Source organism: Monodelphis domestica, chromosome 1, assembly GCF_027887165.1.
Source record: "Monodelphis domestica isolate mMonDom1 chromosome 1, mMonDom1.pri, whole genome shotgun sequence".
NCBI lineage: Eukaryota > Metazoa > Chordata > Mammalia > Didelphimorphia > Didelphidae > Monodelphis > Monodelphis domestica.
The window spans coordinates 446,734,743-446,752,770 of NC_077227.1; the positions used below are offsets into that span (position 1 = coordinate 446,734,743).

The 18,028-nt window shown below is 41.8% G+C and overlaps 1 protein-coding gene across 2 annotated transcripts in view; it reads left to right on the forward strand.

Moving 5' to 3' along the window:
• Positions 1 to 18,028, forward strand: part of NKD1 (NKD inhibitor of WNT signaling pathway 1) — a 125,461-nt gene that overhangs the window by 95,976 nt on the left and 11,457 nt on the right. For both annotated transcript variants that reach the window (XM_001363477.4, XM_007474845.3), the window contains 2 exons: positions 10,964 to 11,070; positions 15,245 to 15,340. In XM_001363477.4, the coding sequence (XP_001363514.1) occupies positions 10,964 to 11,070; positions 15,245 to 15,340 (203 nt within the window). The remainder of the gene's footprint in view (positions 1 to 10,963; positions 11,071 to 15,244; positions 15,341 to 18,028) is intronic.

Sequence of the window (18,028 nt, forward strand, 5' to 3'; positions counted from 1 at the left end):
GGAGAGACAGAGAATCTGAGAATTTGTTCTCCTGTACAATCATGGAGGTAAAAGGATGTCAAGGTAGAGATCCAAGAAATCCTCTGACTTAAAGCCCTATTTGTTACTGGTTAAATTAAATCACATGGTACAGTCATGCCTTTTCTTCCTAGGATCTAGGCCTTCTTCTTAGTGTTGCCTCCAGGTTTAAGGCAGTATCTCATCTCAGTACCAAGTTCTTTCATCTCTGAAGGTCAATCAAGAGGGTGCCTTTTTTCTTTTTATAGAGTTTTGGATAGAAGTGGCATGCCTTATTAATAAACAGAAAGTTGGTTTCACCATCCAGATAATATGACTTGTTGAGCACCAGTTTTGAAACAAAGAGGTCCTTACCTTATTTTTTAACCCTTACCTTCTGTCTTAGAATCAATATTAAGTATTGATTCCAGGGCAGAGAGCAATAAGGGGTAGGCAGTTGGGGTTAAGGGAATTGTCCAACTAGGGAGGACAGATTTGAACCTAGAATTTCCCATCTCTAGGCTTGTTTCTCAATCCACTGAGCTACCTAGCTGTCCCTTTCTGCTCTATTAATAAACAGAAAACTGGCCCCTCAGTAATAGGTAATTATTCTTTCATGAGACTGTGTTCCAAACTGGTGCTGAGTGAGTGGGGATTGATGTCATTCTCTGTCCTGCCCATTCTAAGTATCCTGAAGGTAACTTAGTTCCAATTGTTAATAGACAGACTGGTAATAGACTACATCCACATCAGAGCTATTTCCCACTAGTACCATGTTGCCTCCCATGACCTTTGCCACAGGGCTGACTCATGTGGCTCCCCCCAGTTATCTTTGCCATCCCAGCAAGGAGGTGCTAATGTCAACTACTTACATGTAGCATCTCTTGCTTTTGGGGTTCAGTTTCTATGGAATTCAGATTCTGCTTTCTCTGGGCCTCAGTTTCCTCCTTTTGAAATGAATTGGACTAAATGATATGACCCTCCTTTCAAGTTCCTCCTAGCTCTGACCTATGATTCACTCTGTATATAGTGAACTCTTTATTATCTAGAAAAGTGGGTTAAAACTAGAGTGAAGCAGTCCAAAGTAGTGCATGATCCAAGAGGCCATTCTGTTCGGCTTGGCATATGTCGTAAGCTTTTAGTCACTGTTGGCAATAGGCTTACCTTCCTAATTATGTTTGGCTCAGGCATAGGTTAAAATTAGTCTTTATTTGCTCTGCCAGCTGATAATGGAAGGTAGTTATTCAGAAGTGTTCTGAATAAAAGTGGTATGTCAACCTAGGACTAAAAAATTTTAGTTGATAATAAGTCACGTGCCCCATACATGTGATGGCTAGCATCCAAACACCAGACCCCCAAATCTAACTCATATGAATCTTACAAAGGGCTTATTGGCTAACTAATTGGGCTGAGAAGAGGCATTGCCCATGCACTGACCTCCCTGACTCCTTTAAATCCCAACTAAGATCTTACCTTCTACAGGAATCCTTCCCCAACTCCTCTTAATTCTAGTACCTTCCTTTTAATAATTATTTCCAATTTTTCCTGCATATGGTTTGTTTTGTATATATTTGTTTGCACGAAATCTCTCCCCTTAAATTGGAAGCTCCTTGAGAGCAGGGACTCTGTTCTGCTTCTTTTACCTACCTAACAATTAACACAGAGCCTGCACAGAGTAGATGCTTAATAAATGATTATTGATTGATGGATGGATATAGTTGAAATATAGTTTTTGTTGTTTGTAAGTGGTGCTAATTTAGCAATGACTGTTTCCAAAATTTAGGCTATTCTTTCTAAAATGATTCATTGGCCAGTCTTTAATGGATATTATTAGGATTAGTTGAATAATGCTGACATTGGCTAATTTTTGGATTTTACACTTAACAAGTAGTTTGTGTTAATTTCAGAATAGACCAATTTCCTCTTCAGCCCCAGAGAATCATAAATTGATTGGCCATCAGAGATGTGCCCAGCACCATGCAATAGGAGATATTTAAGAGAAATGGGAATTTCTCTTAAAGTAGAGGGAATCCCCTCTACTTCAGGGATATATACTCTAGCTGAAGAGATATGACACTCAAGAATTATAAGAAAAAGCATATAATAAAACCAGAATGTGGAAGTTAGATTTTAAGCATTGTTGGAGGTCAAGGAATGGAGAGATGTGTGTCACTTATGATCACCAGAGAAGGTTGGGATCAAGCTAGACCTGAACCTCCAAAAAGTGTGTAGAGGGGGTGTTCCCAGGAGTAATTTTCCCCCTGGGATTTACTTTATTGGATGGTATTCCAAGAGCATAGTGAAGGGGAAGGCCACTGAAGTTGTTTGAGGAGCAATATTCCCTGTTGATGGTAGTAGCCATCTGGAGCAAGGGGGAGTGGGTGGGGGGGTGTAGGAGTCTGTTTTATTTCAACTCACCTCTTTTCCTTCTAGTGCTGTTTGGGTGGCGCCAGCTGTCAACAGCTTGAGGCCTGGGTGGGCTGTGTGCCATCCTAGTCTCAAACTCCCAGGGCAGATAATGCTATTAGACAGGGTGAATGGTCCATGTGAAGGTGACAATTTACACTCAGATTGTGTTCTCTTCAAAATTAAGTGATAATGTCTCTCATAGCATATTGCATCTCAATAACGTGCCTTCTGTTATGTCTGGGGATAGGAGTCGTAGCCCACCACTGCAGGTATTAGCTTCAACTCTCCATAGCTGAAGCTCTGTTATATTTCTTCTTCTTCTCCTCCTTCTTCTTCTCTTATTTCTTCCCCCTTTTCTTTCCTTCCTTCTTCCTTTAAAGAAAGGACTGGGGGAAGGGAGAGGGAAGAGACTGTCTTTGATCTTGCTGAAGGAAAAAAAAAGTCTGTTCTGTTCAGGCTTTTGGCTAACACAACAAACAGTGTTTAAAATTTAACTTTGCTTAATTAATTAGTAATTCTGTTTAATGTCGTCTGATCTTCATCCAAAAGGTATTTTGAAGCATGAGAACTGAACATCAAAGTGATCTGGGTGAAGATGGTCAAGTAATGCGTTTAATCTGGCAGTTGCTGGGGGTGGAATGAAGCCAGATTGGGAGCTAATGGGAAATAGAGCCCGTAATCTGGTCAGTGTGCATGGTACTGCTTTTTTCAAGACTTGAGTGTGAAAAATGATGAAGGGCAGGCTTGTAGAGGGCAGCATGGATGGGGGTAGGATGCCTTACAGAGAGTAAGAATTGTCTCTCTCCTGTAATACCTTTTATGCCCATAATTTGGTTAAACAAACAAACCAACTTGATTATGCTGCCCGTGTGTGTGTGTGTGTGTGTGTGTGTGTGTGTGTGTGTGTGTGTTTTTAAAGAATTAAATCAATAAACACTGCCATGGCATCCACTGTTTATAGTAATTCCCAAATAGCTGCATCAAGATGTGACCTCCTGGGGCTGGGACATGGGAAGGGGAACATGTGGCAGGGGACGCAAGGAACAGGCAGATAATTGGATCTTCCCCTGGCACCAAACTGTGGATCTGAATGTTATTGTTCCTTGGAAATAATTTGACCTTGTTGGCACCACAGTGAGCTCCAATTAGCAATTTCCAACATTCTAATGGATGACTTGTCACTTGGCATTGCTGTCTTATGACTGATGGAGCAAGATTAATTCTGTTTCAGGAGTGGTAGGGTTTTTGTTTTTTTGGTGGGGAGGAGGGTTGTGGTATAGGATTTCTTGGTTTTGTTTGGAATTTATTGGGGGGGGGGCTGAATTCAGCATGAAAACATCCTTTCTATATTTTTTGAAATCTCTGTACCCTTTGAACCAGATCAAAATGTTATCTTAATTAAGAAGCAATCCCTGAGAGGGACCAAAATAAATGTCTGGGATGGTTTCAGGATGTTTTCTGTGCCGTTTCTGTCAGGTTTAATTAAGTAATGTAATTTGCCAAGGGACAGGGTGAGAGTGTGAAGTCTCTTCTGGATTGGGGTCCCTGGAGGAAGGGTAGCAACTTGATCTCTATCTCTACCTCTGTAGTGAGTGGGAGGGACTGGACTCCTTCATTGTCTGTCAATTAGTATTTATTAAGCACTTATTATGTTCCAGGCACTGAAATGAGGGTTGGGAATATCACAAAAGATAGAAACAGCCCCTACCCTCAAGGAGTTTTTTATCCATTGAGGGAAAGAGCATGGAAATAAATAGGCACATACAAGCTAAGTATAGGGTAGGTGGAAGACTCTAGTAATGGGAAGGACCAAGGAGGCTCTCCTTTAGAAGGGAATGTTTAGGGGCAGCTAGATGCCTCAGTGGATAGAGAGACAGGCCTGGAGATGGGAAGTCCCAGGTTCAAATGTAGCCTTAGATATTTCCTAGCTGTGTGACCTTAGGCAAGTCACTTAGTTGTCTCAGTTGCCTAGTGCTTACCATCCTTCGGCCTTGTAACTGATGCTTATTGATTCTAAAGCAGAAGTAAGAGATTAGAAAAGAAGAAGAAGCAAATGTTTGAGCTGTGTCTTGACAATGGGAAGCCAAGGATTCAAAGAAATGGGGGTGAGGAGGGAGAAGATCCCAAGAATCCAGGATAGCAGATGTGTATGACAAAAAGTAAGTAGGCCAGTGTAGGACACCATAGTGAGGGGAGAGGAGTAAACTGTAAGAAGACTGAAGAGGTAGGGGGTGACCAGCTTGTGGAGAATGTCCTCTTTACTAGTACCAAGCCAAGGCTGCTCACCCTCCTGGGGACTGGAGTGGTACCCTAGGGCAGATGGACTGTTTGGGTCAATAGATTCAGATCTGATCAGATCAGGTCTGGTTAGTCATCAATTAAGGCTTGGAAAGAGAGATAGTTAGAAGGGAGTTTTCACGTCTCTAAGGGAAAAGGAAGGGACCAAGTGAACCAGGATTATCTTGTCTCTTGTTTTCTTTCTTTCTTTTTTTTTTAGGGAGTGGGAGGAGAAGAGGAGGGGAGTGGGAGTAAGGAAAGAGCAATGATAGGGGTTTCTTTCTTTAGGCTTTATCAAAGACAAGTTGAAAGGAGATATTGAACCTGAAGGTAGTTTGCTGATAACTTTCTTTTGAACTTTGGGTTTGGTTTAGATAAGCATGGGAGGCTTGCATCTCTAGCCAGGACCTCTTCTGAGTTAAGCTAGGCGGGTGCTTTGAAGACTGAGCCCTCATCTTTTTTTTTTTTAAGGATGGGGATTGTTGAGGGAGGGGACTTTGAAGCTTAAAAAAATTGTTTGCATTTTAACTTGCTGCTTGTCAAGATGGAGCCAGTGTCACTGTGTGATAGTCACTTAAGCAAGATTTTTTTTTTAATACACACACACACACACACACACACACACACACACACACACTGTATTTAGAAGGCAAACTGATGGCTTATTATGAGACCAGCCCCCCTCCCAGCTGCTGGAATAGGCACATGTAAGCACTTTGAACATTTGGAGGGTCGATAATGAATGGTCAGGTTTGTCAGAACTCTCCCCAAGTCTAGAAAAGCTGGGTTTTGAGGAGGATGGAGAGGTCTGGGCAGCCAGCCTGGGCAGGGAGCTTCTACTCATGACTAGTGAAGCCTGGGGAGGTAGCTGTGGCATTAATCATTCAGGGCTGAAGTCACAGCCCTGAGAAACTCTTGGTGGCTTCATCTCAGTAGTTTCAAGATGGTGTAGAGAAGGCAGCCTTATTCAGGCAGATTGGTTTGACTGGTCCTAGGCCATAAGAGAAGTACTCAGTCCTCTTCTCACCTGGGACTTTAGGAACTTGGTCCAGTAACCCCAATTCCTTCCCAGGTATCCTGCATTGCTGAACAAATTCAGTCTTGAGGAGGGTGTTGACTGGAGAGGCTAATAGGGTGAAGTCTGGGAAAGGCTTTTGCAACTCAAGGAAACTGCTAAAAGACAGGTCTGCTGAAAATGAACCATCTTACAAAGTGAAAAGTTCAGTTTCCATGGAAATTGATGAAATTTTTTTTCATATTTTATACTATTTTATATTTCACATTTTGTACGGTACACATTTATGCTATCTTCTCCATTGAGTTATCCCTGACCCTATCCTTACCTCCCCCCACTTAATGAATAGTAATATTCTCTTCCTTCTTTTCTTATTTCTTATTCATTTTTTGGTGTCTGGATCTGTAATTTCATTGAAACAGGAAATTCCCAATAAAGAAATTCTCTCCATCAATGTATTTTGACCTGCTCTGTAACATATTCTTAGAAAAATTGCCTTGGGGACCATGAGAGAGCAAATGACTTGCCCAGGTTCATCTTATCATTTGTGGTCAGTCAACATTTGAACCCATGCCTTCCTAACTCCTCAGCCAGCTCTATCCACCATACCATGCTATGTTGCCCTTTGCTTCTAGCATACATATAGAATCATAGCTATTTGTTAACTATATTGGTTTATTGGAATATAATCTTACTGGGAGCAAGGACTAGATCTTATTTATTTTATCTCCTTACCTAGTGATAGATAATTAGTGTCATCTACCACAGCATCCCAAAGGATCTTTCAACTTCAGGATGATGAAGCTCTATAGGGACACATTTAGTGGTAGAGTGAGATAATTTCTTACCTCAGTTATTTTTAGTCTCATCATTTGCATTGTCCAGTCTGTAAATTTATATCAAGTTTTTTTAAGAAGAGATTGGGTTGGCACTTGGGATCAGGGTCTCCAGCTGAAGCCTTGCTTTGGTCTATTTTAGAGATATGTTGCTTTTGAACACTAAGGAATTAAGGATACCTGCTGCCTCTTCCCCAGGGGGTGAAAAGAAAGTCTGCCCTCCTCCTCCTGCCTTTCCCCTATCCTCCCACCTTATCATGAGACTATTTCTGGGTGTACAGGAATATTTCAATTCAATGATATTATTTTCCTGCTGCAAATATTCTCACATGTGTATCTGTAACCTGCCTTACTCACAGTCAAGAGTCAGGGTCCCAGAACCTGGCTCCAACCCATCTGAACTTGGCCACAGGCTAATATCTGCCTATCCTTTCTGGCATTCTTCCATTCTCCACCCTTTTCCTGACTGTAGGCATACCCAGCTTTAAAGTAATCTAATCTCAAGCTCTAGATTCACACTAATTACAAGGTAAAAAATGTGGATTTACTGAAGGATTTCTATAAATCACAGGAGGAAATCTCTTTTTTTTCCTATGAAAAATTACTGACTTATAGGAAAAAATACCCACTAATGTTGTTGTTGTTCATTCATTTCAGTAGTATCTGACTCTTCATGATCCCATTTGGGATTTTCTTGGTAAAGATATTGGAGTGGTTTGTCATTTTCTTCTCCATCTCACTTTACAGATGAGGAAACTGAAACCAGTAGGGTAAGGTGACATGTTCAGGGTCATGTGTCTAGTATGTGTCTGAATTCAGATTTGAACTCAGGAAGATGAGTCCACCAGGTCCGGCACTATCCACTGTGCCACCGGTAGCCTATGGGTTTTCTACCTTCCTTTAGGATATGATGTGTTCAATGAATGACTGTGTGACATAATGCATCTCTATCCTTATTACTGAAAATTGTCCTGTTTGCCTGTTTGCCATGGCAATCCCTGGAAGGGGTTTGCATCATTCTTCCCATTGCATGGATAGTACCTTTCCTCTGAGTTAGTCCATTTTACTCTGTGTATATCCACTACATGTATATAGTTGTATGCATTTTATTTCTCCAGTTAGAATGTGAGCAACTTGAGGGCAGGCACTATGTTGGACTTTCTTTGTATCCTTAGATTGCTACATAATTCCAAGTGATTCACAAGTGCTTGTTGACAGACAGCATCCCTTCTTATATTTTGTCACGAGAAAGCAGGTGGGTATACCAGTCATCGAGGGGAGCCCTTGGGGTACCAGTTTGTTCCCAGTCTTCGTGGGCACTTCAAGTGTATGATGAAAAGTGTAAGGCTTGGAGACAGGAAACGAGAATAGAAGAAAAAACAGTTTGGTTCCAAGAGGGCAGTGTGGTACAGAAGGGAAGACACTGACCAGAGTCAGAAAGCTTCACTTCTGACTACCCTTGTGATCCTGGGCAAGTTATTTCCCTTTGTAGGCTTCAATTTCCTAATCTATAAAATGAGAGGGTAGGATTAGCTGACACATAAAATCCCTTGAAAGTCTAAAATCCTATTTTATCTTCCTCTCTTTGTGACCATGAGAGTTACTTTACCTTCTGAGTCTGTGCCTTTTTTGGGTTGTTGTGGAGAAAGCAATTTTTTAACTTAGGGTTAAACCTAAGGATTTTAAGGAAAGCAATTTTTAACCTAAAAGTCCTATCTTGATATGAATCGTCGTGATCAGCTTTATGATTATCATGACTAAATTGTATATTGGTGGCTAATCTAGGCAGCCTGCCATTTTCCAGTTCCCCAGAAATATTGATCTTCCCTTAGTAGCCCACATGTGATAGGTCCTGCCTGTGTGACCTTTGGCAAGTCACACAGGTAAGATCAATCCCATGTAACTTCCTAAAGGAACTTATACACTGAACTCCTTGAAGAATATAGTAGGATCTGGGACTGGGGAATCAGAAGACTTGGCTTTTAGTACTGGTATAGCTATTAACTAGTTGTGTGACCTTGGGCAGTTCACTTGCTACTTCTCTGCACTCAGTGTCCTCATCTGTAAAACTGGAATAATGATTGATGCTTGTCTTGTTGAGATTGTGAGAAGGAAAAGAGATGGTGTTTTGGAAAAAAACAAACTTGAGCATTTTTCAAATGTAATGTGACATTGGTTGTAGATGAAACACGTAGTCAATTATTAGATATTATATTATGTATCTTGGGGGCAGCTGGGTAGCTCAGTGGATTGAGAGCCAGGACTAGAGACAAATCTGGCCTCAGACACTTCCTAACTGTGTGACCCTGGGCAAGTCACTTAACCCCCATTGCCTAGCCCTCACCACTCTTCTGCCTTGGAACCAATACACAGTATTGACTCCAATACGGAAGGTAAGAGTTTAAAAATATATTATGTATCTTATCATATAATATAACAATACATGTTATATATTATCATATTGTAATAAGCACTTGTTAAGGATCTCCTAGGTTCCCGGCATTGTTGGGGACACAGGGAAAGGCAAAAGGCAGTCTCTGTTCTCAAGGATCTCACAGTTTAGTGGGAGAGGCAATGTGAAAACAAATATTCTGTGGAGGGAAAGCACTGACACTAAGGAAAATCAGATAACAAGAATCAAAATATCTGGCACATTGTGCTACCATGGACATCATTTTAGACATGCTGGCAACTAAATCCTTATGTGGCTGCTGTGATTTTGGAGTGGAGAAGATAAAAGGATGGGGTGGCATCTGAGACATGTGATTGTGGGAGAAAACTTCAGTGCCACCCTGTGACCTCATTTCGACTGGTCATGTGTACAGTGACATCAATATGAGGTCATCAGGCTCTCCCACCCATCCTCCCATTCTGTCTTAAAAGGAACTATCTACGCACAGAGGGAAAAGGATGGTCTGTAGCCAAAAGGACAGCAAGTGCCCTGGGTGAAGGGTGAGTCAATGGCAAGGCTCTTCTGGCATGGAGTCCTCCAGCTGCTCAAGACATGCATTGTGTGTTGTGTGTGTCTGTGTTCATACGCGCCCACACTTTCCCCTAACACTGTTGAACTCCGTGAGTCCCTGCCCTCTCCCACAACCATGAATTATACATAGATATGTGGAGAGGCTGTGCATTTCGTAAAGCCCTTCTCTTTTGCTGGCCTTAGGCATTTGCAAGTAGGCTATTTCCTGTTGCCTCTGGGCAATCGAGGTTGAAAAGGTCTCTCTCCCCTCTCTCCCTTGACTCTCCTTCTAAGGGTACTAAAGAGGTCCATCTCTGTTGTAGATTCTCTTGTGACTCCAAGTCAAGTCTGTCAAGAAACTCCAAGGGGTGGTTGGGAATACCATGGAGACTGGCTATTAACAGCTTAGTTCTTTCAGTAGGGATGCTGGGAGATAGTGGTTTTCTTAAGCAAAATGGGAATGACCCAAGGCATTTTTACAAGCGCACCTTCACTTAGGTGGAGAGGAGCTTCCTGAAGCTCAGAGAAATCACTGCAAGTTAAATCACAACTCACTTGCTGTCCTTGAGTCCATAGGCATTTATTCAGACACTGGGTGCTAAGCCCTAGGATAGAAAACAAGGTAAAAGACATTCCTTGCCCTTGTGGAGGTTACAATCAAGTGGGGGAGAGAATATATAAATAACAATATACAAATATGCTATTTTTAGGATAAATTGGAAATAATGAGCAAAAGAAGACCCTGGAATTGGGGGTGGGGGGTGGAGAAGTGTCGGGAAAGACTTCATGTAGAAAGTGAGATTTTAGCTGGGAGCTGAAGGAGGCCAGAAGGCAAAGATGAGGAGGGAGAACATTCCAGGCATGGGGGATAACCCAAGAAAATATCCAGAGTTGGAAGACGAATTGTCTTGTTTGAAGAACTGCAAGGAAGCTAGTGTCACTGGATCACAGAGTATATATAACCTTAGATTAGTTAGTTCATTTTTCTGGGACTGGAATTTTTCCTTTGTAAAATGAGTGTTGGACTAGCTGATCTATTTTTTTTTAATCATCTTCTGTTTTTAGAATCAATACTAAGTATTGGTTCCAAGGCAGAAGAGTGGTAAGGGTGAGGCAAGAGGGGTTAAGTGACTTTCCCAGGGTCACACAGCTACAATGTGTCGGAGGTCAGATTTGAATTTAGACCTTCCCATCTCTAGGCCTGGTTCTCTATCCACCAAACCACCTAGCTGCCCCAGATTAGCTGATCTTTAAGGTCTTTACCATCTAAAAATCCTATAATCTTATGAAAATGAGAAATAGAAATATCCAGCAATTGGGCAGGAATCAGTGGACAGTATCTCTGGACTGTGAACTTACAGAATCCAGCTTCCCTCTGTTTTCCAGTCAGTATATGGTTTTCACAGTATATAAAACTCTTCTGAGAGACTCCTTGTCATTTTTTTTCTCTTACCAATACCTTTGCAGTGTCTTTGCCTCCTGAGAAGACAGATGGGCCAGGGAGTGGAGATGAAAAGAAGGCCGAGAAAGACAGTGAATCTTGTCCCAGCTCCAAGAAACAGCTGAAATTTGAAGTAAGTTTCCTGTTCCCTGGGGACTGGTCTGAGGCTTAGGCTTAGGGTCTGGTTCCAGGAAAGAACCTCCTTGTTCATACTTCAACATGCATGTGAAAGAGGGAAACTCTTGCCAATCCAAACCATTAGAGAAACCAGGCTATTACCTCTGCTATTACTTCTTTAAATTGGTTCCTCAATGCTCCCTCTTCTGCCAAGTTATTAGAGACTTTTCATTAGTTTGTGAGAGCTTTCTGAAATGATTTAAACCCTTCAAATTAAAAAAAAAATCAAATTTCCTACACTATATACTCTTGGCCCCAGGCCCCACTGGATACTGATTTTTAACTAAAGTATTTCCTGAGTAGGTAGATACTACAAGGAACACTATTAGACAGAAAGGACAAAATCTCAGCATTGGAAAGGATACCAAAATCCATCTGGTCCAACCTATATCTGAACAAGGATCTCTTTCTGCAACCCATCCACAAATGGTTACTCATCCTTTGCATAAGATGGAGAATCATTAACTATTATTGACTTCATAAGTACTACTCTCAAGTTTCAATGAACAATCCAAATCCCTTTCTGTAATTCCAGTTTTACATTGCCATCTGCTTGCTGGACAGCTCCACCTGAGTACCTCTTAGGCATCTCAAACTTAATTCACCTTCTAATTCCTTCAAATTTCTATCCTTTGAGTCATCCAGGATTTAAACCTTGATATCATTGTTGACTCCTCCTTCCCCTTTATTTCAATCTCACATATCCAATTTGTTGCCAAGTATTTTCCATTTTGAGGCAATATTTCTCTAATGTACCCCCCTGTTCTCCACTTAGAAGGCCCTCTCTTTGATTGAGACCCTTTCTATATCTTCTTTAGTCTCATAATTGTTCTTTTTGCTCCCAGACTTCCTCCTCTCTAGGCCATCTTCTGCACTACTGCCAAATTCATCTTCGAAAAGCCTAGGTCTGATGATGTCACTCCTCTGTTCAAGAACCTTCAATGGTAGTATGGGGCCATGAAAAGAGTGCTGGCGTGTAAGGGCTTGGTCCATTTTGGCTATGCTACTCTCTTACATTGGGAAAATCAGTTCCCCTCTCCAACTCTCAGTTTGTTTCCATCTGGGAAAGGAGCAGATGGAATTTCATAATCTTTGAGATTTCTTTTAGCTTAGAAATTCTGTTATTCTTTGAAATGAATTAAGGAATGATAAGAATAAACAATTCTTGGAAAGTTTGACTTTTCACACAAATACATTTATTTATTACTATAGTGATTTAAATGGAAATGAGTTTTCATCATCTTGACAGCAAGAATAAGAAAGTACATCATCACTCTGTAAAATGAACAGACTTTGCCTTTTCATTGTCATCAGTTCATTTGCTACTAATTCAAATCCTGCTTCTTATAGATCTCCTGATTTAAGCACTATGTAATTTCCTTTGTGTTTGTGTTTGATAAGAGATTTAGGAGAGAACAGCCAAGAGGAGAATTCTTGGTATTTTTTTCTCCCTCCACCCTTCCCCCCCCACTGCCAGAGTGAATGACCCTACTTTGGTTTTTTAGTGGCCATCCAGACAAAGGCTTCATTTTTATCGCTTAGTTGTTTTTTAAATCATGTCTGAGTCTTCATGACCCTTTTTTAGGGTTTTCTTGTAAAAAAGTCCTGGAGTAGTTTGCCGTTTCCTTCTCCAGCTCAATTCAGAGTTGAAAAAACAGAAGCAAATAGGGTCAAATGCTTTGCCCAGGGCTGCAGAGATAGACCAAATTTGAACTCAGATCTTCCTGACTCTAGGTCTTGTACTCTCTCTTCTGTACCTTGATGCCCCTTGAGCCTTGAGTTCTGAGTTGGGGGAAGGGGATGGTGGGACTAAGAATAATGGAGCTAGAGGTAGCTTTAAACTTTTCTCTGTGGCCTACATTCTCAGTTGCTTTGCCTTCCTCACTATCTCCCCTCGCCCCCATGCCCAATCAATTGTCAAGTCTTGTTCACTGACCAAGAATTTTAAGAGTTCCTTTCTGGTACGTGGGGAAGAGAGGTTTCTATTTAATGAAATGAGAGAATATTTGTAAAGCACCTAGCACAGTGCCTGCATAGAGTATGCTTATTCTCTTCCTTTCCTTTCCCCCATTTTAGCTCAGTCTACTTGAAGCTTATTAGATGGTGCCTATTGTCAAGAAACAGTCACCCTCACCCACATTAGCTAGCTGCCTCTGCACACTATCCCCTTATTCACCAGGCACAGCACGCGGTCACTGGGAGAGGGAAGCCTCGTCAGCTGGTTGGGGCATGGGGGTTGTTAACATGTGGTGAGAAATCAAGCGCAGATAAGTAGCTATTCTGTTCCCGTACCCCCTCTTCCTGCTCCCTCACATCAAAGCGTCCTCAACACATAGGCTCAGAGGGGCTGGGAAAACAGGTAAACGGATTCATTTTATGATGCGGGAGAAGGGAAGAAGCAAATGGCAAGTGTGTATATTTGGAGGAGGGGAGGGCGGGATGGGCGGCGTTCTCTCTCTGAGGTGTGTGTATGCACAGAGCGTGTTGTGTAACATGAAACGATGCATCTGGGAGCAGAGCTGGGACACTTGGCAGTTATCAGATGGGCTTGTTACAACTGAGGGAAGGCTGCCTTTGAACTCAGCATGGGATGGGGGGGACCGCTAACTGCTGTAGGGAATTGGTTTCAAGTCAGCAGGAGAAGCCAGGTATTCGAGAGTCTGCTTTCTCTGGTGCGTTCTCTCAGAAGCTGTTTGAAGCTGTTTATTTTCCCCTCTGTTGGGTAGTTTTGCCTGTTGACTCCGCTGTGCTTGGAGAGAGCTGGGGTGACAAAGGTTTGGGAATTTATTTGGGATGGAGGAGGGAAGCCAGTGGGAAGAAGAAGGTAGACATAGAGTAGTTTCCATTCATATCATGGTAGCCACTCATTCATGTTTTTAATCATTCGTTTAACAAACCTATGCATTAGGCATTAGGAGGACACAAATATGAATAAAGAATGGTCCTTGTCCTCAAGAAGCTTTTATGATTGTAGGAAATGTGAGAGCTTTTTTTTTTTCATTTTTATATAATGTGAGTTGGAAGGGACTGTTGGTCATCTGGTCTAACATCCCACCTAGTAGAGGTGCCTCCTGCTACAAGTCCCTAGCAGGATTCAGCTGTTACTTGAAAACTTTTAGGAAGACAAGAGATGACAAGAAAGGAGAGAAGACCATATATATCATATCATATCATGTATATATAGTATCTAACAATGTATATTGTATATGTAATAATATATCATGTGATGTATTATATATAATATAAGACTAAGTAGCCCATTCCATTGTTAGACATTTCTGTAGTATACATCCTGAGCCCAAACTTTCCTCCCTGTAATTTCAGCCCTAGTTCTGCCCAGTTCAAGCCACATAGGATAATGTAATAGATAAAAATAAGGGATGATATTTGATGGGTAATGATAACTAACAGATCAGGCAATTATTCATTCCGCTCTTCCACAAAAATTGTCTGTTTTTCTCTTTTAAAAATTATTTTTTCAAGTTGAAACCGAGGGTTTAGGTCAGGGGTCCCCAAAGTTTTTACACAGTGGACTAGTTCATTGTCCCTCAGACTGTCGGAGGGCTGGACTATAAAAACAAAAACAACTAGGAACAAATATGTATACTGCTGTCTGGGAGAGTGGAGGCTGCAGCACTGGCTGTGATGGGCCTGTCACACCTTGCACAGGCCTATCATCACCACCACTATACTGAGCAGCAGTATACACAGTGCGGAATCCCCTCCCCCAGACCACCTCTCACCATGCTGATGGTGCAGCCACATAGTCCTTTGTGTGGTGCCTCGTTCTCATTCAGTTACTCTCAGAACAAGGCGCCACGCAAAGGATTATGTCACCGGAAGTAGTACTGGATGTGAGTGACATCACACTTTGTGGTGCCGCCACACACAGTGCTCCTCTCACTGGCCACCAATGAAAGAGGTGCCCCTCCCAGAAGTGTGGTGGGGCCAGATAAATGGCCTCGGGGGCGCATGTGGCCTGCGGGCCATAGTTTGTGGAGTCCTGGATTAGGTAATTATGGGCAGAATTCCAATGAAGGACAAGTGATGACATCCTCACTATCCCAGCTTATTTCTCTGCAGCATCACATGGGTCAGGGCTATGTAACCGCTTTCTGTTTTTCCCTCAGGAGTTACAGTGTGATGTTTCAGTAGAGGAAGACAATCGGCAAGAATGGACCTTCACGTTATATGACTTTGATAACAATGGCAAAGTCACTCGAGAGGTAAGAGAAATGTCATGCTCTGAGCTCCCCTAGATTTTTCCTGTCACTTCTGTCTCTCAAGACAAGCTTTACCCCCCCGCCACTCCCCCTTCGAGCAGAAGAACTGTAAGGGCTAGGCAATAAGGGTTAAGTGACTTGCCCAGGGTCACATAACTAGGAAGTATTTGAGACCATGTCAGATCCACTGAGCCACCCAGCTGCCCCCTAAATTTAACTATTATTAGTACCCAGCTTGGGTACTCTTGAGCAGAAGTATCAAACATGTAGTCTATAGTTCATAGCACTTTCATGTGCAGCTTGGATTAGAGTAAAATGCAATTGGAAAATGTTTTTTTTTTTTTAATAAATAAAAATTGGGGCAGCTAGGTGGCTAGGTGGGTTGAGAGCCAAACCTAAAGATGGAGGTCTTGGGTTCAAATCTGCCTCAGAACTTCTGCCTCAAAAACTTCCTAGCTGTGTGATCCTGGGCAAGTCACTTAGCCCTTGTAGCTTAGTCCTTACCTATCTTCTGCTTTGGAACCAATATACAGTATTGATTCTAAGACAGAAGGTAAGGTTTAAAATAAGTAAATAAAAATAAAGTATAGATAATATTACATTTTAAACCTAGGTAAATATGCAGTCCATATAAATCCTTTTCTACAGATTAATTTCCCCCCTTTTCTATTTGAGTTTGATACCACTGGTCTGGGGAACTAAAGAGTTTGCCTGAGTAGAAGTGAGAGCTCAATAAATGTTTATCAAATTGAGGAAAACTAGAGCTGAGAAGTTTTATGACTCATATACATCCTTAGGAAGGGACATATGCATGCACAGAACAGGGGTCTCCTGGTTCAAGACTGGAGATCTTTCTATTGTACTGTATAAATGGAGATTTTGGACCTTTGGCTTCATTCTTCAGAAGTCCTTAGCATTTCCCAAAATTCCCTATAATCTCTCCTGTGTCTCCATGTTAGGGAGATCACATTATTGGTATTAAAGTGGATGTATGCTCCTCCCATGCTTTTTTTTTTTGACCTGCGACCGGACTGAATTCAGGCAGTTCTTTTGCTATTATTAATAAAACTTTACAAAATATAATATTTAGTTATTGTATATTAATTTCAATATTTACAGTACCAGTATAGTAGGGCCCCCTTATCTTTGCTTTTTCCTTCTGAGATCACAATTACCTGTGGTTGACCTGAGAGACAATTGCTAAGTGCTGGAGGTCCACCCAAGGCAGGGGTCTACCCCATCTTTTGCTTTCATTTTTTAAAGTTGGGAAGGAAAGCCACAGAGCTGAGGGGCTGGTACAGGAAGAGAGAGCACATATACGTGGGGTCAACAGATGTTTATTTATATCCCAGGTGTCAGCCATCCACATTAGACCTGAGAATGTATCCTCCGTGGATATGGGGCCCCCACTATCTTACAGATGGAACTGATTACAGTCAAGTAGTGATGGTCACATCTGAATTTCTTAGCAGCTTCCTGTTTTTATCCCTAAAGTACCCAGATATAGAGAACTCCCATGACTTCAAACCTGTTCCTTAGCTTGGAGTTCTTCTAGTCCAACCCCTTCAATTTTCAGAGGAGGAAACAGAGGTACGAGGAGCTTAAGTGATTTGCCTCAGGTAACATAGGTAGCGAGTAAATAGTGGAGATTGTATCTGAAGCCTGGTCTTTGGACTCCAGATCCAGTGCTCTTTCTACATGTGCTGGCAGCTTTGTCCTTTAGAGATGTTGAATGATGGCCAAAATCTCAGAGCTCAAATCATGGGGTGCTTTGAAGAAAGGGGAAGTCCATCTCCAGGAGGGACTAGTGAACTATCCTGAGGATAAGCTGAAACCAGGCTCTTCTCAACTCTTAAGAGCTTCCCCTGAAGCACCACAAAGACCGTATAGTCTCTGTATCCATTTATATATGCACAAATACCAACACAACTATATGTGCACTATTTGGGGCTTTGTGGGTTACCAAGTGTTTCATTTTACTATATTTATAGATGCAAAGTAGCCACATCCTCTCAGGAAAGCTCCATAGTTTAGTGGGATGAGTAAGTCCAACCTTAGGAGTCAGTAGACATGGGTTTGAGTTCAGGCCCAGACAGTTGGTTTGTGACCTTGGAAACTCAATATAGACATTGATTGATTAATTGTGATCTTTTCAAAGGCACTCTGAATGCCGTGCAACTTTATTATTGGTTCCCCTTTGAGCCCATTTTGATTTATTGAGTGGCCATTCACCACTCAACAGCTAAACCTTTGCCCAGGCACTTTGGAGGGTGGGGGTTAATTTATTCTGAAACAAAGGATTCAGCATCTCTAAAATGCCCTTTCGTTCTTATTTTCCTTAGCCTTATGCACCTGAATAAATGGTTCATGCTTAAGTCAGTCAATCAACTAGCATTTTTTAAGTGGCTACTTGAGATCCAAAGAAAGCCAGTTCCTGATCTTAAGGGGCTCACAGTCTAATGGGGGAAGAGAAGGTAGTTTGCTAGAAAGAGTGATCAAGTTGGGAAGCAGAAAGACCTGGGTTCTAAAATCAATTCCACCATTTACTAGTGATGTGACCACCATGAGCAGAAACAGACACAATTGTGATCTGTGTTGCTGGAAGTGGTACCTGATGAAATCCTCTATCGAATGGATTATTAGAATATTCATCAGGGTGCACCCATTGCTAGATTCAGAGAAGGTCTTCAC